Source organism: Plectropomus leopardus, chromosome 23, assembly GCF_008729295.1.
Source record: "Plectropomus leopardus isolate mb chromosome 23, YSFRI_Pleo_2.0, whole genome shotgun sequence".
Taxonomy (NCBI): Eukaryota; Metazoa; Chordata; class Actinopteri; order Perciformes; family Serranidae; genus Plectropomus; species Plectropomus leopardus.
The window spans coordinates 3678187-3702447 of record NC_056485.1 but is presented as its reverse complement, the minus strand read 5'-3'; the positions used below and the strand labels follow the sequence as shown (position 1 = coordinate 3702447).

Genomic DNA, 24261 nt, shown 5'->3' with positions numbered 1-24261 from the left:
GATTTGGGGGTGAACTGCCCCTTTAACAAGCCTGAGGAACTGCCACTGTCAGATGTCAACCCCCCCCCCCCCCATTATAATTATTCGGCATAAATACCTTCTCACTCCAAACAAACCACCCTGTCACACTAGGGTATAAAATTAAGCTGCTTAAAATAAAATACTGTCCATACAGAATATGAACATGCCATCAGACTTCGCTGCTCATCACCAGTTCCATCCGTTGCTCTCCTCTTCTTTTCCAGCATCCTTATTCTCCACTTCCCAGCAGCTTCACTCTCCCTCCGCTCTATACCTCCTCCCTGTTGTTCCCCAACACGCAGCTGTCACTGCTATAAATAACACCCCCCGCTCCCCCCATAAACACATCTTTCCTTCTTCCATTGCCTCCCCCTTCCCTCTCTCTTACATGAGGTCCTCCCTTGATTTTCAGCAACACGGATACAATGTCTGCCATATCACCCATTGACTTTGAAAGAAAATTAAAGAGCTGATTTCAATTTAGTTTGTTTTATTTCACATAGATTATCGTAATTTTTTATGTATTCCCTTATGAATATATTTATTTTATTCCACATCACTTAAATTATTGTTTTTGTTTGTTTTATCATAAAATGTATCACAACTCGCATTTTGCTGACCATTTTGCCTGTTGTGTTTACATGCCAGGGTTTCCTGAACACTTTTTGGTGGCATGCCACGACAAAAACATCTGCTGCCACATATTGACCTAATAATTTTTTAGCCTGACTATTCATTAGGAGTGCTGTTGGAATATACTGTATATATCACTGAGTTATTTATGATCACCAAACTCCCGGAGCACACTCTAGGCACAGACAGAGCAGCAGAACTCCAGCCTCAGTGAAAGTAAAACTTAATCCTTTATTGCGGGCCTGAGTATAAAAGATTTCTTTCACTCGCCTCTTCAACAGTTGCACTTCTTACCCATCGATTTGACCTGGTCAGCTCTGACCAGATTGACAAATCAGCTCCTCAAACTGTTGTACTCACTGCACTCACAGACCTATAACAATGTCTGATTTAAGAGAGGGGACACGGAATGATAAAAAAAAGGGACGGACACAAGACAACTACATGAAGTTTGCTAAAAATTCAAAGACTTGGGTGCAGTGATTCTCCTTTTTTTTCTCTCCAACCTACCTACTTCTGCAAATCTGAAGAAATATAAAACAACATTTCAAAAACAAAATTCTGAAATTTGTAATTCTGCAATTAAAAGCGATTAATCGTGATTTTTTTTTTTTATAAGTAAAAAGCATCTGTGTAAAAATGTGTATATTGTATGTATATTGTATATTGCACAAAAGGGTGTACTCGCATAATTAACATTGTATCAGTGGCTTTAAATGGTGACAAAATTACAATAATATCATTTATTGCAATTATTTCTGTGACAATACTGTATGTCGTTTAACAATAGCAATTATTGTGACGGGCCTGATACAAATGTGATGGACCTGATTATATTTGATAAAGTACAGAGATTTGATAAGTGAATTCAATACTGGATTCAGGTTTGGTGAAATGCTTTCCGAGTCCAAATATGAATATAAGTGAATCTGATGGTGATATGACTGACATCAACTAACATAAAGAGCAGCAAATGTGACAAATGAACGACTACTTTGTTTCTCACAGGAAACCATTGTTTTCATGTAGGACATGCAGAGATATACAAATACACAAGATGTATGAATATATTTACAGCAGCAGAATTATGCCACCAAGGGTAGATGATATAGCGACAGTTCAGAGGTAAGATGGCAATCTCTCAGATAAACATGAGAACAGGAACTTGGGACTGAAACAAAACTCCAAATCACGAGCGTTACAGTTGTGCTCCCGTGCAGGCGTGTCGTCACACTGCTTCTTTCCCCTGTATGCCTGTAGTAGAAATACACACGATGACAGCCCTCCATGTTGCCCACAGCGAAAGTGTGCTACACCGAGCCAGAGGAAAAGGGCATCCGAGTCCACATTCTCAGACCTGCACGTTTGTCCAGTGCTGCACCAGACATGTCTCCTCTACCAGTGTCTGGATCACTGTGTGGATCTGCAGCTGTGTGTTCCAGAGAGTACAGTGTAGTGTAGTATATTGATTCACTCTTTAGGATTTTTTTTGTCTTTTTTTGGGGGGATTGTTCCAGCCTGAAATACTTGATTTTGTGGCAGCTATTCTAAAAAACTTGCAGGTTTTGATATTATAATTTTACAGTGAAATTACAGGAGTAGGTAAAAATTGCAAAAATAATAGCTTATTCAATTTTTGAAAAATCAAGAAAAAAACTGTTTCAGTGAGAATAAAACTGCAGTGTTCTGAGTTTGGGATTTATACTAAACTGACATCACCACAAGCATATTTAATCTAACATTGATTCTTTTTCATTGGTAGAGAAGTGTTTGTCACTCGAAGACTTTCTGTTGTGTGCCACCACAACTTATCACACATGGCAAAACAGTGCAGAACATCAAGGAATTGCCTTGCATGATCTTAGGCAGTAATTTTTGTTGGTAAATGTGGGACATTTGTGTTGCACATCTGCATCTTCACAACCAGGATCAAGGAACAGAGTTTGGTGATGTTATGCAGGAAAATGATTGGTGATACTTGATTTGAAATGAGAGATGATTGTTCAAATAACTTTGAACAAAATTGGATGGTTGCACAGGATTCCAAAGGTATTGATTGAATTTATGTTTTACTGTTGCGAATGTGGTATGGTATGGTACAGTATGGTATGGTATGGTGCGGTGCGGTACGGTACGGTACAGTATGGTATAATATGGTATGGTATGTTATGGTATAATATGGTATGATACAGTATGCCATAATATGGTACGGTATGGTATGGTATGGTATGGTATGGTATGGTATGGTATAGTATGGTATGGTATGGTATAATAAGGTACGGTATGGTACGGTATGGTATGGTATGGTATGGTATAATAAGGTACGGTATGGTATGGTATGGTATGGTATGGTATGATATGGTACGGTGCGGTACGGTATGGTATGGTATGGTATAATATGGTACGGTATGGTATGGTATGGTATAATATGGTACGGTATGGTACGGTATGGTACGGTATGGTATGGTATGGTACGATATGGTACGGTGCGGTACGGTATGGTATGGTTTGGCATGGTATGGTACGGTATGGTATGGTATGGTATAATATGGTACGGTATGGTACGGTATGGTATGGTATGGTACGATATGGTACGGTGCGGTACGGTATGGTATGGTTTGGCATGGTATGGTATGGTATGGTATAATATGGTACGGTATGGTATGGTATGGTTTGGCATGGTATGGTATAATATGGTACGGTATGGTATGGTATGGTATAATATGGTACGGTATGGTTCGGTATGGTATGGTTTGGCATGGTATGGCTTGGTATGGTTTCTGTGTTATGCACACGTATGAAACCACATTTACAGTTACTCAAAACATGATGAAAGTTGATGAACTTGATGATTGAACAGATGGTGGCACACCACCTGAATAAAGGTCAGTGTATCCTGAACAAAAAAAAAGTGTGAGAAGGCAGCTTTTATCATTCAAAAAATTCTACTTACTATCTATATTGTGTGTGTGTGTGTGTGTGTGTGTGTGTGTGTGTGTGTGTGTGCGTGCTCCCTGCAGTGATGTTAATGTCATGTCTCCAGCAGTGGAGAACAGCTGCAACATCAGTACTTAGGAAAGCCATTGTTGTCCACAGAGCTGTATGGGCGCAGGTCTTTATAAATGAAGTTAGCTGAAAGTCTGCTATAAAGCTGTAGTATTTTTTGGCTTGTTTGCCAGTGCTGGAGTGTGGCTCTGCTCTGCTCTTGATGATGGCCAACAAGAAATCCACAAAATACTTCACCTTCATTTTACTAAGATGATTACTCCCAAGTAACACTGGTCTGTGTACTGTACAGTGTCCGGGCACTGCATCAGTTTCATAGTTCAGTAGTTCATAGATGTACAAAAATGCATTTTTGAAATTTGCAGAGGAATTGTAGAGTGAGGATTCATAAAGTCTGTTTCCAGTGTTCTCGGTCATGTTTTGTTTTTATTGACAAAGCAAATTTTCCCCCTCAGCCAAGTGTCAAAATGTATTTGATATTTCAACTTTTTTTCCTGGTGTTTCTACTCAGGGTCACAAAAACATGTGAGCACTCTACCTGCTGAGTTAACACTCACGCCCTGATGCCTATTAAACAAACCCTCAGGGACTGTTTGGCGCATTTTATGTGCTTGTCATTCTCCATTTTTTGCTAATTTTGGCTGTGTTTATGTATATGGCATACATTTTGGCAAGATTGTGTATTTTTAATCCTGGAATTTTCAGCTCAGCTCCTACAAAAAGTCTAAAATACACTGTGGAAACAAAATTATTCCATTAATACTGTTAAGTACAAAAAAAAAACTCCACTGAAATCCATTCAAACTGCAATTTTTGATCCCACAGCCATCAAAGCATAAAAACGTGCATTGTATTATTTCTGAGTGTCATTCTGGGCTTTTACTTTTGAATTTGTAATTTTTACTATTTTCTTCCTGATTATGTCATTTTTACTATATTTGGCATATGGAGAAAATACATGCTATTGTGTGATCATCAAAAAAAAAAAAATACTTAGCATGCAGTATAATCAAATAACTTTTTTTGTGGCTTTTTTTTTAAAATCTAAAAACATGGTACCATCATGTCAAAAAGCTTGCATTTAAAGGGCTCAATGAAAGTAGAAAATAACTATAATGTAAAATATTTATTAAAGCTTAATTTTGATTTTTTTTTTGTTTGTTTGTTTTTTTCCTTGTTTACCACTAGTGTCCACTTTATTTCAGTCTCAACTATGTTCTACAGATCTTTTTCATGTACCACTCCTAAAATTTTTTGGTGTGTGAGGGCTTCTCGGGTTAGCCACACATATGAAGAATGCATTAGGTCTCACCATAGACCACCTTGCTGCAGTAAACAATCACAAACAGTGTCATACCATTATTTTGTTAAAAATGCACAACAATGCCTGGAGACAGTCGTTCCCCACCTGTCAGGTTGGGGGCTCCTGTTTATGTTTTGAAATGTATGGTTGTCATAGTGACAGGATTAGTTTTAAGGTACTGTAAGGGATAGGGGTCAGCTGTGTGTTTGTGTGTGTGTGTGTGTGTGTGCATGTGTGGGGGGGGTGCTATTTCTGAACACGCTCCCTCTAAGTTGTATAGAGTATCTATTTTGGTGATGTCACCTCTCTCCGTCCCTCACACACACACACACACACACACACACACACACACACACACACACACATTTAAACAAACAAGCTGACGATGTCATCAATGGACTTCCAACGTGTTTTCCAACATGGACAGTGTGAGTAAAGCTAAATCCATCCTGGCTACTTCATCATATTGTCTTACCTAAACAAATGTCTCACAATGTTAACATTACTATACGTCCACAGCAAACATTATTCAGCTGATTTATTCATTCCAGCATCAAACTCAACGTCTGCATGCTCACGCTGCACTTAGCTTACATGGAGTTTAATGAGGACCAGTATAGAATGGGGTGGGTGATATGGAAAAAATTCAAATATCAGGATATTTTTGGCTGGACCGCAGAATGCCAGACCGGCCCTATAAATGTGAAAGTCTTTCAGAGAGTGAGTGATGAAGGGCTACCATTGGTTGGAGTGATTAATGTCATGAGTGTTGGTGTTTTACACCATTGGCCGTTGCTCTTTAGAAATGAATAGGTGCTGATGGAGCTATGGTGACGCAGATCTCCTTGATATTTTTGTAAACTGAAAACCATTTCCCTCAGTTTTATTAACTTTTATATGACAAAAAAATTGTAAAGACAACAAAGCCCCCACAAAACAGTATTTGAAGTCTTGTGTTTGATTTATTCTGGAAGTAGATGAAAAGTCCTCCAGGCGCAAGGTTAATTTACAAAGTAGCAAATGTCATAGACATATGCTAATAATGTTAACATGTTGCATAATTAGGAAAAATGTGTCTCATATGTAAGAAAATTGTTTTGTTTGTGAACCTTTTGAGTTATAATAGAGACAAATTTTGCAGTTACCTTCATTAAATGTCGCTGTTGTTTACTCCATATGAGTAGAGAAAAGTCTGCTACCTGCTAGGCAAATTTATAAAAGGAAATGTTATAGGTTTATGCTAATAAAGTTAGCATGTTGTATATTAAGGAAAAAAATGTATGTTATATAAGAAAAAATGTTTTGTTCAAGAACCTAGTGAGTTATAATGGAGTCGTTTTTTGAAACATTAAGTTTGTTAAATGTCGCTGTTGTTTCTGGCTAGATATGAGTAGAAAAAAGTCAGCTAGCTGCTAGGCTAATTTATGAAACAGGAAATGTCATAGAATTACGCTAATACCATTAGCATATTGGAAACCCTATATGTGGGGAAAACATATCTACAGTGTGTTTTTTTGTTCTTGTTTTTGATAACCTTGCTTTTAACGTTACCTTTTTTAAATGTTCTCATCATTCCTGGCTTTGTTTTAGTAGAGGTAAAAGTCCTCTAGCCTCTAGGCTAATTTATACAATGTGAAATAGCATTATGCTAATAAAGTTAGTATGAGTTGTAGGCTGTAAGACTATTGTTTTGTTGGCAAACCTTGTGAGTTACAATGAAGTCAGTTTTTTTATGTTACCTTTTGTGAAATATTGCTGTTGTTCCTGGCTTTATATGAGTAGAGGAAAAGTCCACTAGCCTCTAGGCTTATTTAAGATTTGTAAGCTTATGCTAATAATGTCAGCATGATTTGTGGGGAAAATGTGGCTTGTAGGCTATAAGACAATTGTTTTGTTGGTGAGCTTGTGAGTTATAATGAAGCCAAATTTTGTAACGTTACCTTTGTTAAATATTGCTGTCGTCTCTGGCTCCGTATGAGTGGAGAAAAATCCGCTAGCTGCTAGGCTAATTTATGCAATGAAAAATTTCATAGGCTTATGCTAATAATGTTGCATGATTTGTGGGGAAAATGTGCCCAGAAAAAGAAAGTTTTTATTGTGAAACTTACGAGTCATAATGGAGATGATACATATACATTATATTATACATAATTTTGTGTTGTTTGTGCATATATTGGAATTTTCTATTGGGGATAACACCAAAAACAAACAGCAGATGGTTATTTTTATAGCTCAGAGATAATTGACATTGACCCCATAGATGAAATTGATGGGGGTAAGACCCTATAAATCGCAGCCATTCCAGACCACCAACAATAACCGCTGCAATATCCCCAACTGTTCTCCTAAACCAGGGATGTGCATGTGTCCCACCTGCCAAGTCCAAGTCACGTCTTTGAAGTCGAGTCTGATTCAAGTGTGAAGTCTTTATAATGGCTCAGACTTAGCAACAATACTGCTATTTGTAGAGATGTCACCGCAGATGAATAGTATCCTCCCGAGTAATTAATGAGGGCATATAGAACCCTCAGTTCGGATTAGCTGAAAGCATAATGCTCGACAGCATAGATGTCAGTCCATAGTGGAGCCCAGGAGGAAACCGGAGCCCACGGCTGTTTCTTTAATTACTTTTTATTAGGTGCAAGGACAGCAGAGTGCTGCAGTTTCCGCTTTGGCTCAACAACCCACCGACTGACATCTATATTGATTCGTCCTTCCATCTATCATCATTATGTATCTACTACAACTGAGCTTCCGTATTATTTTATTATTTAATACCGTATAACTAGAGAAACATTGGTAGAAGTTCTTACTTAACTTTGTCCGTTTTGCTCAAACTTTTTTTCCACATTGTATTTGAGATGCAATGTTTGACTTTACATAAGTATGAATTTGATTTACTTGAGTCTTGTCTTGTCATGTCACTTTATACTAGTACTCCACTACATTTGAAAAGGGAATTTTTTTTACTTTTTACTTCTATATTTATCTGAAAAAGCATGAGGAAAGTTTATAAAATATGTTAATTCTGTTATAAATTACAGTTAATACAAGTACAGGTTAAATAATTAGACAATGAAAATTCATTGGCAAGTATTTTGATAAACATTTCAGTTTTTTTCTAATTTTATTTTTTAGATTAATTGAATTTGTATTTTTTTATTTATTTTTGCAATGTTTATTTCTCTTATAAATTACACTTTATGCAAGTACAGCTAAAATAGTTAGCCATTAAAAATGAATTTGCAAGTATTTTAATAATCATTTTCAGTTGTTTTCTAATTTATATTGAATATTTTTTAATTTTTGTGGTGTTTTTTTCTGGATTGGGTGCTTTAATACCTAAATTACATGTACCATTTTCAGTGCAGGACTTTTACTAAGTATTTTATCGCAAGGTATTACTACTTTTACTTTAGTAAAGGATCTGAATACTTTTCCACCACTGGTCGACTCTCACCCAATGTGAGTGATTGCTTTACCATATTTCTTTGACTAAATATAATAAAACAGAAATAATAAAAAAAGAAAGTTGGTGCTAAAAATACACGCTCCATCCCAAAATATAATTCTGATACAGTCTCTTAGAGTTATTCTGTTTCTCACTCCGAGGAGACACAGTGCGTATCTGCTAAGTGCCACATTAATCCATCAAACGCTATGGCATTTACTAGGGTTTTACTGGGATGCCTTTTTATAGTCCCCTCATGACCACACACCTGTCTCAGCCTTTGTCGCTGAGTGCTGAGGGGCTTTTAACACGCCTGCATGCTGAAAGAAAATAACTTTCCCTCCTTCACAGTGGAAACTTTGTAACAGACATTTCAGCAGTTGCAGGAGGGTTCCATTACGACACACGTGGTGCACTCTTAAAATCAGTCGCACGTTGCAACGACTCATTTCTAGATAAACATGGATTCATGTAAGCTTCTCAATTTGATTGATTTTAAATAAATAGTTTCTTGACTTTCAGAGTGTGAAACTCCAGCCTGTGTGCTGCATTTTCAGTGATGCTGGCGTAAAACAGCAATGCAAAGAGGCGCCTTTCATGGTGGTATGATACGCACAGGATCCATCAGTTTTAGAGGCTGTTTACACGGCATGAAACGTTAAACTTTTATTGCAGTTTGGCCTTTCGTTTACATGACAACAGTGTTTTGGGGTCCCCAAAAGGGGGCGTCAAGAATGTAATCGCCGTGTAAACTGGCAATGTGCAGATCCTGTGCGCACGGTGATATCATGGCCGCTCTTGCATTCCCGTGGTCTTCTTCTATGGTGTGTCATTACAAAGTTACACCGCCAGCTACTGGCCTGGCATGCATACTACAGTGTTTTCGGTTGTTTATTGCAGATCCCTGTACACAGGGATTTTTTTCACAGTGTTATTATATGAATGCAGATTTTTTTTAAACGCCACAGAAAGACTTTTCTGTTTTTAGTCGAGCCGTTCTCATCTAAATGTGGCCTTAGAGGCAGCAGGTTAAAGAGCCTATCCCAGCTGACATATAGTGAGAGGCAGGGTACACGCGGTACAAACAACAAACAATTTAGTCGACGAAAACGTATGATATTATAGTCAAGATTTTTTTATTTTATGTATTTTTTATTTAAATTAATCCAATTAGGCTAATACAGGTACCACATATTACATAGAATCAAGGTGACAAAAAAAAACATTTAGAGATAATTTTGAAAAAAATAGTTCTAAAATTTAATTTGAAAAGCTCAAAATCTCTCTATTTATGGTCTCAAATGCCACAAATAACTAATTTGAGTCAAGTGGGATTTGTACCCATGTTTACTGTAAACTCTGGCTTATTGATCATGCTGTGAAGAAGCAGAAAAATAACTTAATTTCAGCCAGAGTGTTTCCTGAATCGGCAACATGTTAGTCTGGAGGTTTAAACTCAGCTCTTCTCACAGAGTCACAGTTCACAACTGCTTCATTGTTCCTAGTGCTGACTATTTACTGGAGTTTTCACCCAGTCGGTGCTCTTAATTCATTTTGTTGCTCTTATGGCATTAGAAAATAATTGCACACACGGCTGTTGTTAGCTGTTCTTTTCTCCTCTCTTATTCTCTTATTTTGAAAGTCTGATAGTCCACCACTAGCATTTTTGTCTCGTCAATGAAAACAAAACATGGAAGTTGAATACCTTTTGTCATAGCTTTCATCAACAAAATTAGAATTGTTCTAAACAGGGTATAAAACTCAAAATGTGTTTCAGGGTTACTGTGACTGAAAATGATGGTGCAGGTCATCATACAAAAGTAAAAAATCCAGCGAGAGTGTCATTGAGATGATATGACATACATTTCTGTAGAGATACACTTACAAATACTTCACCTTCACCGTGAAAAATGTTTCAATCCAAAACTATTTATTTATAGTCCCTGAAGATAAACTCAGCACCACCAAGTCTGCAGCTATTCTTCAGCTATTAAGTTGACATGAGATAAATGTAAAAATGTATTTGTACTGCCGGTAGTAAGTAAAGTGGGAAATGTTTTGGAATAGACACTGTGTAATGGAGATGAAAATTATATCAGGATATCAGGTAATCCAATCAGTTGGGGTGTGTGAGCGGTGTAGTGTGAGCAGCGAAATGTAGAGAATTTATTAGAGTCTTGCTGCTCTCGATTAGTTCAAGGAAGAAGCGCTCTGTTCCCCTGAGCAAACTGCGCTCACACACAATTGATTTTGGCCAAATTTCGCCACTGGAGTGGTTTTGTATGGAGGACTGCAACTGACAAAATAAAAAATAAATAGATAAATGTGTCAATAAATAAATGAAAATGCAAAAAAAGGATAATATTTATTACATTTTCCATGTATCTATCAATTTATTTATTTTCCCATTTAATTTTCCATTTAATTTGTCCATTTATTTATTTTCATATTTATTTGTTAATTTATTTATGTGTTATTTTCCACTTTGCGTTTTATTTCCCCATTTTATTTAATTTCCCGTTTTGATTTCCATTTTTGAATATTTATTTATTCATTTTTCAATTTTTTTATTTATTTGTGTAATTTATTTATCATTATTTTATTTAATTTATTATTTTTGTCGGTGTCAGTCCTCCATAGTTTTGTAGTTTGTTGTTTGCTGACAATCAGATATTAGCTGTAGAAAACTATAAACTGGTTCACGTCTAGTTAGATGGTTTATTGTTTACATGATGTTGCCATTCCTAGGTTTGGACAGTTGTGTGGCTTTTACAGAGGCTTTTATGAAGACAGCTGGTGCCGTGTCTTGTTGTGTGATGTGATGGAACACTGTATCCTGCAGGCCTCCTGAGCATAAACAGCAGCAGTTTGATTCGGCTGGAGCGCTGACATGTCCATCTGTGCTGCAGAGCTACAGGACTCTTTCAGACTGCTGTTGTCTTGGTGTTGTGTTGAATATTTAATAAGTCTTTTCTGGGAAGCCACAGCCCACCTACACAGCCACATCCACTGCTAACCTGCATCAGGGTGTGCAGACATCCCGAAACAAGCCCTCACGTGTTTGAATCCATGAGAATGTGAGCATTTAGATATTCATTTGAAAAGTGATATAATGATGTGATGTTATGTTATTGTCAAAAATCCATTTACTTTGTCCAAATGAGCGATTCTAAAACAGTCAAAATGGATTTTTCGCGTGTTGAGAACTGCCTTATTTAATGCATAATTTCTAATCCCATACTTAAATGTTATTACTAGTTTGATTTTTTTATACATTATTTTGCATACATTTTCCATATTGATGACTCAGACCTAAAGGGCCACACCTTTTTTTAATTTTCAAATTTCATCCATCACTGTGAAATTAATGTAAGCTTTGGTTTCTAACTGTATCTTAGAAATTGATTACGTACCTAAACAGATTTGCAGTCAGTGCAAAAAATATTTTTTGTGATTAGTGATTTGCTTTTGTTTTTTTTCAAGATTACAAAACAAATACATTTTTAAATCTATTTATACTAGTTTTAATATTAGTAGTCTTTTAGTCATTTTTCTCTAAATTATTGGCTAAAATAGTCAGATCTGACTTACAGATGCTGTTGCTGTATGCTGCTAGGTCTATTAACTACGGCAAGGCAATATGGCCAAAAATGTTATTGTGATAAAAAGAAATCATAATAATATAATATAATATTTTTGAGATCAGTTATTAATTATTATTGCTCAGTCATGCAATTAACCAGCTTTTTTGGGGACCTTACAACCACACCTCAAAGTCTTCATCAGCAGTTGGAGGTAGCTCAGCATTCATTACATGATCTAGGTATGGAATATGTACAGCTGTACTTTGATCTGTATAGATGTAAAATAAAAACAACAAATACATTTAAAAATTAGGACAAGTTAAGACATACAGTTCAATCTGGCACAGTCAGGATCACCACCTCCGGTAGCAAATTTTCTAAGGGTGAACCTTTTTGAATAATCCCAAGTAGGGTTGCACATTGTAAGCACTTTCCTTAATCGACTAATAGGTAAAATTAACAGTCTATTAATGTTAGTTAATTAATTGTTATATGAAAAAAAAACATAAAAACGTTGTTTTTTTCAAACAATACCAACTGCGTTAAATAGAGCCTATAGAGTAATCAGTTAAATTTCACACGTTCGATCAAATTATTGACGGCAGATTATTCGCTCGTCGATTAATTGTTATCATCCCTAATCCCGAGGCAAAGTTTCAAGATATGGCTGTGATTCTGTGTGGAGTTTAAGAGACGCGTGACCTTTATTACAAATGTAAAAATGAATCATTTGTGTTGTCTGTCTGAACAAATCTTTGTATCTACCTTGATGACACTTCCTACTTCCTCCGTCCTGTCGTGTCTTTCCTCATCTGATTTCTCCCTCTGCTCTCCATCAGTCCTTTACAGTAATCACATTACGCTCTCTCTTTCTGTCTGTGTGTAGAGCTGAGGGGAAGCAGAACAGACCCTGCCCTCCCTGATTGGAGAGGGAGTCACGACCACAGCTCCAGCCGCGCAGACCGTCTTTGCCTCCACCATGCAGTCCTCCGTCCTTCTCCTGCTCTCCACGATCTTCCTCCTGTCCCTCCTCATCCCCAGCTGCTCCTCCCAGAGCGATGCAGACCTCATTGTTCAAACACGTAGCGGTCGGGTCCGCGGCGTCCGCATGCCGGTGCCGGACCGAAGCTTTGTCACCTCTTTCCTGGGCATCCCCTTCGCAGAGCCACCTGTAGGGAAGCGGCGTTTCCGTCGTGCCGAGCCTAAGCGTCCGTGGACAGGAGTGTACGAGGCAACCTCCTACCCCAACGCCTGCTACCAGTTTGTGGACACGTCGTTCCCCGGCTTCCAGGGCAGCGAGATGTGGAACCCCAACAGAGACATGAGCGAGGACTGCCTATACCTCAATATCTGGGTGCCCTCCTCGCCCAGACCGCATAATCTCACCGTCATGGTGTGGATCTACGGCGGAGGTACTCGGGCTCGACTTATTCAGAATGTGACATGAGTCATTCTTCCATCAGAGATGGTAGAGTGAGAATATTTGGCATCTGTTTATGTTCACTGTTTGTACGTAGACAAATTGAAAGTAGTTATTAGGCAGGTTTCCATTAACCCTCAGATTGCTCAAATTGAAATTGCAAATACATACAATGGAAACACGTCAGTTTAAAAAAAAATTATATTTATTACAAAAATGTTTTCACGCACGCATGGGTGGTATTTCAGGCGATTTGAAAAAGCTGAATTTTACAAAACTGCAATGGAAACAGTTTTTTCGCTTTTACAGATCATATGATGTGCAACGCCATGTGGCGGTAATGCGACTTTATGGTTGCCAACCGCTGTTAAACCCAAAGAAGAAGAAGAAGTAAAACAAAGTCACATGACATTCTACAAAACATGACTCGGTATGTGTGGATGGAGGAAGAGACCGAGATCTTATTAAGTCTCACACAAGACAAAGACATAATGACGATATATTAGATTGGCTTTATTGAGTAGAAATACATAAAAATAAACCTGCTAATGTTTTCAACATCAATCACCATGGTTACTGGAATATTATCGCAAGAGGAAAGTTGCTTAACATCACTCAGTGGAAAAGCAGTCATCTCGCAATTGTGTTTATCAAAATTTTGAAAATATCACATAAGTTTTGAGCAAATCTGTAATGGAAACCTGCCTACTGTCACAGTACCTGTTTAGAATAGTTGAACTCTTTTGATTTTGAGCCCAAATTATATTATAAAAGTCTCATTTACAGTGTGGAACCAGATGAGGTTTTATTCTATGCAGATGATGACAAACTTCCTTACACTTACACATATTGTAGAACTGTCAAACAATACATTTTTAAAATTGGGATTTATCAAAGAATTTCAATAGCTAATCGTGATTAATCGCATTTTTTATCCGCATGCTCTCCATTACATTATTTTGCATTTTTGAACTGTTATAAAGTCCATATATCCACAAGGTGAAGCAATTCTTACCAGATTGTCTTGATTAGGAATCAAATGACAGCAAAAAACTGCATGTTGCCATGTGAATGCCTTTTGTCCGATACCTGTTACTAAACTTATAGATTTAAAGATGGAGGACTCTTTAGATATTAACCCTTTAAAACCTGGATTGACATCAGTTTTCATGTGCTGTGGTCCGATGCTTCTCACTTTTGAAACCCTTCATATGTGAGAAAAATGGTTTGAAATCTATCCATATATATTCATATATATGGATAGATATATCCACAATTATTAAAATGATATTTTATTCACAATTATTAAAATGATATGTTTAAAATTATATCAGTGGTGATGGATATATTGCTGGTGCTTTTCTAAGATAATTTCCTGTTTTACTTTGACTTTTTTTTCTTTTTTCTTAAATTTGCAGGTGACATAATTTTATACAAATTTCTTGATAATTTTTGGGTTATGTCTTGTTTAGTTGCTCATTGCCTTCTTGCCATGTTTTTGAAAGAAATAAGGACAACTTGAATTGGTTTCAAAGGGTTAAACTTTTTCAATCTGTATCGTTTAATTCAATCCCTGAATTCTAATCAAAGTTGAGGTCATTCTGTTAGTAGAAAATTTCGGTACCACGGGTTAATATTATTCCGTGATATTGAACATTTCCAGGGTTCTACAGCGGTTCTTCTTCTCTGGACGTGTATGACGGCCGTTACCTCGCTCACAGTGAGACGGTCATCGTGGTTTCCATGAACTACCGGATCGGTGCCTTCGGCTTCCTGGCTCTGCACGGCTCCTCTGAGGCTCCGGGCAACGTGGGTCTGCTGGACCAGAGGATGGCGCTGCAGTGGGTACAGGACAACATCCATTTGTTCGGAGGAAACCCCAAACAGGTTCGTTTCTCGCGGTTTGATTTCTCTATCCTCTTCTTTCTACACAAAGACCCAACCTGATCTCTCTGTTTGCTCTCTTTTACCAGGTTACTATCTTTGGTGAGAGCGCTGGAGGAGCTTCAGTAGGATTCCACCTCTTGTCTCCAGACAGCCGGCCAACCTTCACCAGAGCCATCCTCCAGAGCGGCGTCCCCAACTGTCCGTGGGCCTCGGTCAGCCCTGCAGAGGCCCGCAGACGAGCCACGCTGCTGGGCAAACTGGTCGGCTGCAATGGAGGCAACGATACCGAGCTGGTGGACTGTCTGCGCGGTAAACATCCTCAGGACCTCATCGACCAGGAGTGGCAGGTAACCTTTTCACACACATCAGCGCACAGAGTCAAAATATACGTATGATTGCAACAAATGTGGATTAATGCGCTGCCGGAAATGGTCCCCAACAAATGCACTATTTCCTCCTCTTTGAGTAATGTTTGTTAAAAACTACAATGTCCAGCACCCTTTGGATGTCCTGCATGACCGACAGGCAAAGATAAAACCTTTGAAACCTGAGCAAAAACAAATTACCCCGAAAGGGCGAGAAAATTACCTGAAAATTGTTTTTTTTTTAAACAGATCATTTTTAAAAAAAGAAATAGAATGTAAAACAAGCAAATAAGACTTGGAAAAAGTGTCTAGAAATTTGAAAAAATTATAATATATTTAGTGTGTTATGTTCGTGCATTTTAATCACTCAGATCAGCTCAGTGCTGCATTGAGCTTCTCGTCGTGTTTTACAGGTCCTGCCGTGGTCGGCCCTCTTCAGGTTCTCCTTTGTCCCCATGGTGGATGGTGAGATTCTGCCCGACACTCCCGAGGCCATGCTCAACTCAGGCAACTTTAAAGACACTCAGATCCTGCTTGGGGTCAACCAGGACGAGGGCTCCTACTTTCTGCTTTACGGCGCTCCGGGATTCAGCAAGGACAACGAGAGCCTTATCTCCAGAGAGGACTTCCTGGAAGGTGACGCTCAGACACAAATAATACCACAAAATTTGTCTCTTAATTGTTTATATGATTATAGAATTCTGTATATTTGACTTATTAGAGAGAATTCAAGAAATCACCACTGGGAAATTTACCTGAAAACAATTACAGCAATGACTGACAACAATAGTTATACTTTTAAAATATTAAAAATGCAGCTAAACTTTAAATGTCAATGTTCCAGGTGTCAAGCTGAGCGTACCACATGCTAATGACATTGGCCTGGAAGCCGTGGTGCTGCAGTACACTGACTGGATGGATGAGAATAACGGGGTGAAAAACCGTGAGGCGTTGGACGACATCGTGGGCGACCATAACGTCATCTGCCCGCTGGCCCACTTTGCCCGCTCCTATGCCCAGCACAACGCCCTCAAGGCTAACATGGGAGGAGTGATGAACAGTGGTGGAAATTCACAAGGTAACGTGTGAAAGTGATCCACTATATACAGTGGTCACCATTAGAGGACGGCAGTTTTGAGGCATCAATTTGACTTGCGTCACCAACTCCAGTTTGGTGCTCTTTTCCTCATTAAGCTAGTCTGCATCTAGAAAACTTTAAATTTATTTTTTTTTTTATGCTTCCGTGTCATTGATAGCTGTGGCAAAAAGCATTATGTTTTCGGGTTGTCTGTATGTTGGTATGTCCATCATACATACATACAGACGTCTATACAAGTCCCATTCTCACGAACCCGATATCTGAAGAACCACCACCTGAAGAACACCTTAAGGGAATTTCTTCAAATTTAGCACAAATGTCGACTTGGCTTCAACACCGAACTAATTACACTTTGTCACAGTGACTTGGTCCGTCAAATTCTTATAAATGTGATGTCTCATGAATGCCAAATTTGGCACGAACATCCATTTGGACTTATTCAATTTTTGTTGTCTTTGAGGGAAGGCTTTGAGGTAATTACCCTAAATTTGGCGCTAACATCAGTTGACTCAAGGATAAACTGAATAGATTTTGGTGGCCAAAGGTCAAGTTCACTCTGTCCTTGTCCCTTGTATTTTTCTTTAATGCAATATCGAAAGAACACCTTGAAGAAATTTCTTAAAATTTGGCATAAACCTCCACTTGGACTGAACCTATTCAGTCTTGGTGGTCAAAGTTCAAAGTTATTTTAAATTTATATCTAATTCTCATGAATGCACTACTCAACATCTCCCTCAACGAATTTCTTCAAATTTGGCACAAACATCCACTCAGACTCAAGGATGAACTTATCTAATTTTGGTAGTCAAAGGTCAAGGTCATTGTAATATTACACATAATTCTCTTGAATGCAATTTCTCAAGAAAGCTTCGAGGGAATTAACTCAAATTTGGCACAAACATCCACTTTGACTAAAGAAATGAACCAATTACAACTTTGTGATTGAAGGTCAAGGTCATAGTGACCTCCTTGAACATGTTTTTGGCAATAACCCAAGAATCCATGTGCTTATTATGACAAAATATTGCACAAATGTCTAACAGAATGAAGTGATGACATAATAGATGCAAGCTTCCATCTAAGCTTTGATTCGGTTTGCGGATGTACTTTGGTAGAAAGAAAAAAGTTCTGACATGAAACTTTTCACAAGGTCTGTGGATTATATTAATGGCCATGACTTCTGGAATACGTTATTGCTTCTGAGTTTTTCAAATGTATTCTTGTGACCACACCTTCTATTTTAAGGAATTTCATCACTTAAACAAACCGTAATATACTCCTTTGACCTTGATGATGTTAGACTGTAGACAAAAATGAAGCACTTTCTCCTCCTGCTCCTCAAGGAGGGGTCTACCTCTACCTGTTCGACCACCGAGCGTCCAACCTGGCCTGGCCCGAGTGGATGGGTGTGATCCACGGCTATGAGATCGAGTTCGTCTTCGGCCTGCCCCTGGAGAAGAAACTCAACTACACCCTAGAGGAGGAGAAACTGAGCCAACGCATGATGAGATACTGGGCCAACTTTGCACGAACTGGGTGAGGCATCACAGACAGAAAGAATGAATCTGCTATGAACTTCTGAACTCTGAGAGGAGGACAGCGGACAGCACAGACCAGTCCATCTTAATTAGGTTGCTTAGCTACATAGCCATTAACAGCTAGGATGGGAATGCCATGGTGGCTCAGTTCACCACTTTATGCAGACTGAAATATCTCTAAAATGATCAGCTGTATTTCCATGAAATTTAGCAGATGTTTTCATCGAGTGCCATCATCTGGTCTAAAATTTAATATGTCCAGTATTCTATTATTATTTCACTATAATTCACTTGACTATGACTTGCAAAACTATCGATGTTCCCATCATCCTCAGCTGTATTTTTTTCTGAAAGACTTTGGGTTCTCTCAGCTAAAGCTCCCCACAGCACCCTAATTTTAAAAAATAGATGCTGAAGAATCAAAGTGAGCCTCTTCTGCTGAGCTCGGTCAGATAGCTTCACATTTTTTGTCACCAAATTATTTCGATCAGATACATTTAGCAAATACATGCTTCTGGTTAATTAAAATAACAAGTTTTTCTGAATATTTTGCCCATATCAGGATGTGATTTCCCTTCCTGACATTACTTTAAATCAATTAATTCTGTCTGTCCACAACTTGAGAATAATGAATGCTTCTAATCTAATAATGTCTGGTCAGTGGATGTGTCTTCTTGTTCTGTCTGAGCTTTGACAAATGGCCCTGCTGCAGTTACAACACAAAGCGGACGCCAGATCTTTAATAAAAGAGCCAGATTCTCAACTGTTCTCCTTCCAGTCCAGCTTAAAAACCTTTACTTAGTTAAACCTTTTGGAAAGATTTGGATTGGGTTGTGCAACTTATCTCTATGTAAGAACTAGTTTGTGTTTTCTACACTTAATAAACACACTTACATCAGAACAAAACAAAATTTGATCTTACTAGTAGGTGCAGCTGGTTCCTGGTGTATTATAAATACAATGTACACCCAGAAAAACACATCCTCTGTTAAAGAATATGGGATACCTTTTGGCCCATGACATGCTACATTGCATAAGAAATGTTTGCCAGTGCTGATGTTGCTTGAGTTTTGATTTGAACTGACTTTGTTTTAGCTGAGTGGACCTGAAACACTGGCAGCTGAGTACAGAGTTAATGATGAAAAACTTTTTTTTATTTATTTTTAATTGTACTCTCCCCTTGTTCTGTCTCTTTTACCTCCCTCTTAGAAATCCCAATGTGAACCACGACGGGCTGGTGGAGAGCAAGAAGCGCTGGCCTCTGTTCACCGTCAGCGAGCAGAAACATGTCGGACTCAACACCGAACCACTGAGGATCCACAAAGGTCTGAGGAATCAGATGTGTGCTTTCTGGAACCGCTTCCTGCCACGCCTCCTCAACATCACTGGTAAACACTCCTTCTAAACACAGCTTCTGCTCAGTGCATATCTGAGGGCATTCACAGGCATGTCAAGATCATTATGTTAGTGACTTATCGCACAATACGGACATGACCTCAACCATTTTGCTGACCTCAGTATTGCCCCTTGTGATTACACAGGTGTTTGTGTACATAAGAATGTTACCAACTTTGTAACCAACATGATGCCAAAATAAACAGCAGGGTTGTCTTGGTATTATGGTATACAAAGATATTTCAAAATCCTGAACATATGTTTTTCAGTACTGTCATAAATAGAGGCACTCCTTTTTTTATTAAAGTCATTGTATGTAGTGCACAGCACGCACCACCAGAGCTCAGTCTCCAGTCTCTACTGGTGGAACAAGCAGCTGAGCTGAAAGACACAGTGACATCTAGTGGTGGAGGGAGAAGTTACATGACTGTAAACCGCTGTTTGGAACAGTGTATTTACTAACTAAATTACTAGCAAGAGTAACCAAAAGGGTTTGAGGGAGTTTTATTTTGTTACTGTCGAGTTTGACTAATGTGTGTTTTATGATAAGTTGAGGAGGCAATTAAGCCTCAGCTGTCAGTCTTCTGAGAGCAAGTGAAAGTTGACTTCAAAAGGTGATTGGTCATGGTCTTAAGAGTGGTCTCAAAGCCACTTTTAAAGGGTCTTCTTGGTCTCCTTTCTGAATCAAATGCATTTTGCATTCTTGTCTAGATCTCGGACACAGCAAACTCCAGATTTTTAATCAACACTTACTGTGATTGGATGTAAAACTTCTTTCTTCAAATCCAGCCAATCACTTAAATCATTTGTAGTTTGGTTTATTTTTTGTCACAGATAACTGCTGCCACCCTTCATAGAAATCAGAGGAAACTTGTTTATATATATACAGTACATATACATATGGAGAGCTTTGCTAAGCTCGTTTATTAGGTGCAAAAGGCATCACTTGGTTTTGTTTTTGTTGGCCAAATTTTAAAAAGTCTCAAATTGAGTCATTTTGGACTACTCCTGTAAAGGTACTATTATTTAACCCTTTAACAGGCATTGTAACCGCACGGTTGACATTTTTTTTATGATCAAACAGCTTTACTAAAAGCTTTAAAAAAAGACCAGTTGTTTTTATACAATTCATTTAAGTGTTTTGATTATGCTGTAATTCACCTAAATTCTATTTTTATTATCTTAAATGAACTATTTGTTTTTTTTCTACCATACATTCAAACAGATTACTAGGGTTACTAGATTCATTATTATTTGTATATATTGTTGTTTATTTTATGATGATACTTTTATTTTTATGCAATTTTGTAGTTTTTTTTTGCCATATATTTGATACAGATTTTTTCCTATTTATTTTATAGTTTTATTTGTATCTACATTTTTTCTACATTTATATGTTTATTGTATGAAGTGACTTTTATTTTGAGATTTCTCTTATATTACATCATATTGCATTACACTGGGAAAATGGGTTTTTTTTCTAAATAAATTGATGGATTCTGAAGTCTATAATGTATATGTTTTGCAAAGGTGTCTTAGTGTGACTGTTAAGGACAATAACATTGTTTATTGCAATTATTTCTGGGACAATATATTGTCCAACATAAGTATTTATTGTGACAGGCCAACTCTGCCGACAATTTTTTTCATTGTGCATCACTAACTTAGCTCTTTGCTATATTCTGCACTCTCACATCTCCCGGGTATTTGACCTCAGACCGACCTCTATTACATAAGCCCCTCCTCTCTTCAGGTTAGCAACCAAACAAAACACAAAATACCATCCTGTGACTGTGACATAAGCAGCAGGACAGCATTAGAGTAAAGCCCCACACTAGCTCCGATAAAGCGTAAAAAGCTCAGCTGCTAACCTCTCTGTCCTCTGCGTCTCCTCTCACAGATAACATAGATGAGGCAGAGCGTCAGTGGAAGGTGGAGTTCCACCGCTGGTCCTCCTACATGATGCACTGGAAGAGCCAGTTTGACCACTACAGCAAGCAGGAGCGCTGCACTGACCTCTAGGAGCCTCGGCGGAGAGATGAGAGAATGACGGGGAGGGGGGAGGCAGAGAGAACAAGCTGTGGCCATTTTCCTCCATAGCCCCCTCAGTGAAGTCTAACTTCCTTCAAAACTTTAGTTTTCTTTGTGTTTCACTCCACACACAAGCACTGTTGATCCTTATTTGTATTATTTATACTATTTATTTATGTGTTGTTTTTTTCTGAATTTGTGTGTGTCTCTGTGGAAATCAAGGGCTATGGAGGGAAGTCGGCATCAACATGGAGGAATATTAGAAATGTCAAAGATGTGTCATTACCTCGGGTGTGTGTGCGTGCGTGCACATGTGTGTACGCGCGTGTGTATGTATGTGTGTGTGTGTGTGTGTGTGTGTGTGTGTTAGGCTTGAAAGCCCCCAGTTTAACTCAAATCTCGACACTGCACCACTGCTGGTTTACTGTTGACTCATTTGTCTTTGTGTCGATCTCATCTTTGGTTTTCTGAGGATTCCTTCTTTTGCAACATATCAGGGTTTTATGTTTTTGGACTCAACTACACTGTTTGTTTCTGTCGAGGCCTTTTAGTCTTGTTCATTTTTTGACCACTGTTCTCATTTTCCTGTGGTGTTCACTTTGTCTTGTGTGTTTCTCGTGTGGTAAAGCCATAAGCTGGGTTACATCACTTTGTTTTTGTGTGAAAAGGCTCCATAAAAAGGCTATATTTCCCTCTATATTAGGAAAACCACTCTGTGCTAGTTTGACATGACGTCGGTTTGTAAGTTGAGATGCTTCCATTCGTACCGTGGATGGTGTATGATGTTCAGCCCAACTGATTGGTGCCTAATTTACATTTCAAAAGTTCACTTTAAATCAGCTTGACGCTTGAACAGAAACAGAAACATGTCATGTCAATGTTAATGGCCCTCCTCAGCTTCAACTCGCCGTCTTATTTGCATATCTGCGTAGCTGGGACAGAAATAGGGTGCAGGGGGAGCGGAAAAACTCAAAATGCCTACTGATAATGTAAGAAAGCAGTCAAAATAAAGTCAAATATCCCTGCAAATGCATCACAAATGCAAAAGCTCCACTGTTAAGTTAAAGTGTAACAAGAAAAAATAGCCTATTTTAAGCAGGACTTAAAGGAATAATTCACCCACATAATGATCATTTGTATATCAATTACTTACCCCATCTTAAGTTGAATGCCTAAAGAAAACTATTTTCCTCGCTTTTCTCTGTGGTGAACAAAGAATCCAAAAATGGAGGACAAATTCTAGATGAATTGGAGTAAATGGGGTCCACATTTAACAACAGCAAAATTATGTCAAAACATCAGTTTACAAACACGGAAATAACTTGTGCAATATTATCCAAATCTCATTTATCCAGTTGTATGCTCACTATTTCCCAAACATATGCAGTTTCATTAAATTTGTAATATTTCAAACAGTCCCGCTTCATGAGGAGCACCTGAGCAACTCAGTGGAGCAGAGTTCAAACGCATACTTGCTCAGGCGGGCTACTTGTTTGTAAACTGGTGTTTTGATGTTGTTTTGCTGTTGTTTAATTACACCCTTTTTTTGCAATTCATCTACTATTTTCTTTGTTTTTGGATTATTAGTTCAACATAGCCGCATGCAAAAAAAACAAACAGCAATTCGTAATTTCAAAGTAACACGTGGTGAGTAATTGAAATGCAAGTATTACTTCCAAATTATTACAATTATTTTAATTCTAAATTTCTCAGTTAATTAATTCATTATTTGTATCTGTAGAATTAGAAATCTAAAAAACGTTAGTCTCACTTTAAAGCTACTATTCATATGATTTTAAATATGTTTTACTTTGGCATAATTGGCTGGTAGCTTTTAAGAATAACTCTGGCAGATAACCCTATGTGAGTCTGACAACACTAGGATAACAAAGTAATAAGTAAATGATTCCAGGTTTAGTACATTTGTTGTCACTTTTTGACAGATTCTTACATTACAGCGAGGGAATGAGTTGCTTGGGGGGGGGGGGGGGGGGGGGGGGGGTCGTCTGACTTAAAAAGGGATATCTTGAATTCTAGCAACCTTCTCTTCATTCGTCTTCAGAAAGTTAACCCTTTAAATATACATACAGTATAATATGTGTGTCTGTACGTTGTGTGAAAGCGGAAGAAGGGCTGTAGCTATGAGGTCACTGAGGTCATGTAATCAGTATTGGGGGGGTGGGTTTGTTCATGCCCTCAGTCCCTCTAAAATTTTTGCTACGGCCCTGCTGAGGAGCCATTACTGTATTGAACAACTGCACTGAATTATGTGTGTGTGTGTGTGTGTGTGTTCGATGTGTGTGTCATCCTGTCATGTACAGCTGGGATGTATTTCATTAACATTTCTCCCTCTCCGTTTGTTACAGTCCTCCATGCTTTATCGCTCCGTCCTGTTGTTTCTCTTTCATCCTTCCATCTCTTCTGCGTTTTATTCCACCTCACATCTTTCCTTCATTCGATTTTTCCACCAACTGCCCACCCCTCTCCTCTCCTCTGCTCTCCCCATCCTCCATCCCCTCTGTCCTCCT

The 24261-nt window shown here is 38.2% G+C and overlaps 1 protein-coding gene across 1 annotated transcript in view; it reads left to right on the top strand.

Moving 5' to 3' along the window:
* The window catches only part of ache (acetylcholinesterase), a 33069-nt gene extending 9777 nt beyond the window's left edge, over positions 1-23292 (top strand). Inside the window, exons 2-9 of the mRNA XM_042512256.1 lie at positions 12885-13410; positions 15082-15305; positions 15392-15652; positions 16084-16306; positions 16515-16748; positions 18113-18305; positions 19517-19695; positions 21603-23292. Coding sequence (XP_042368190.1) covers positions 12978-13410; positions 15082-15305; positions 15392-15652; positions 16084-16306; positions 16515-16748; positions 18113-18305; positions 19517-19695; positions 21603-21724 — 1869 coding nt within the window. The 5' untranslated portion in view covers positions 12885-12977 and the 3' untranslated portion in view covers positions 21725-23292. The remainder of the gene's footprint in view (positions 1-12884; positions 13411-15081; positions 15306-15391; positions 15653-16083; positions 16307-16514; positions 16749-18112; positions 18306-19516; positions 19696-21602) is intronic.
* Positions 23293-24261: the final 969 nt, after the last annotated feature.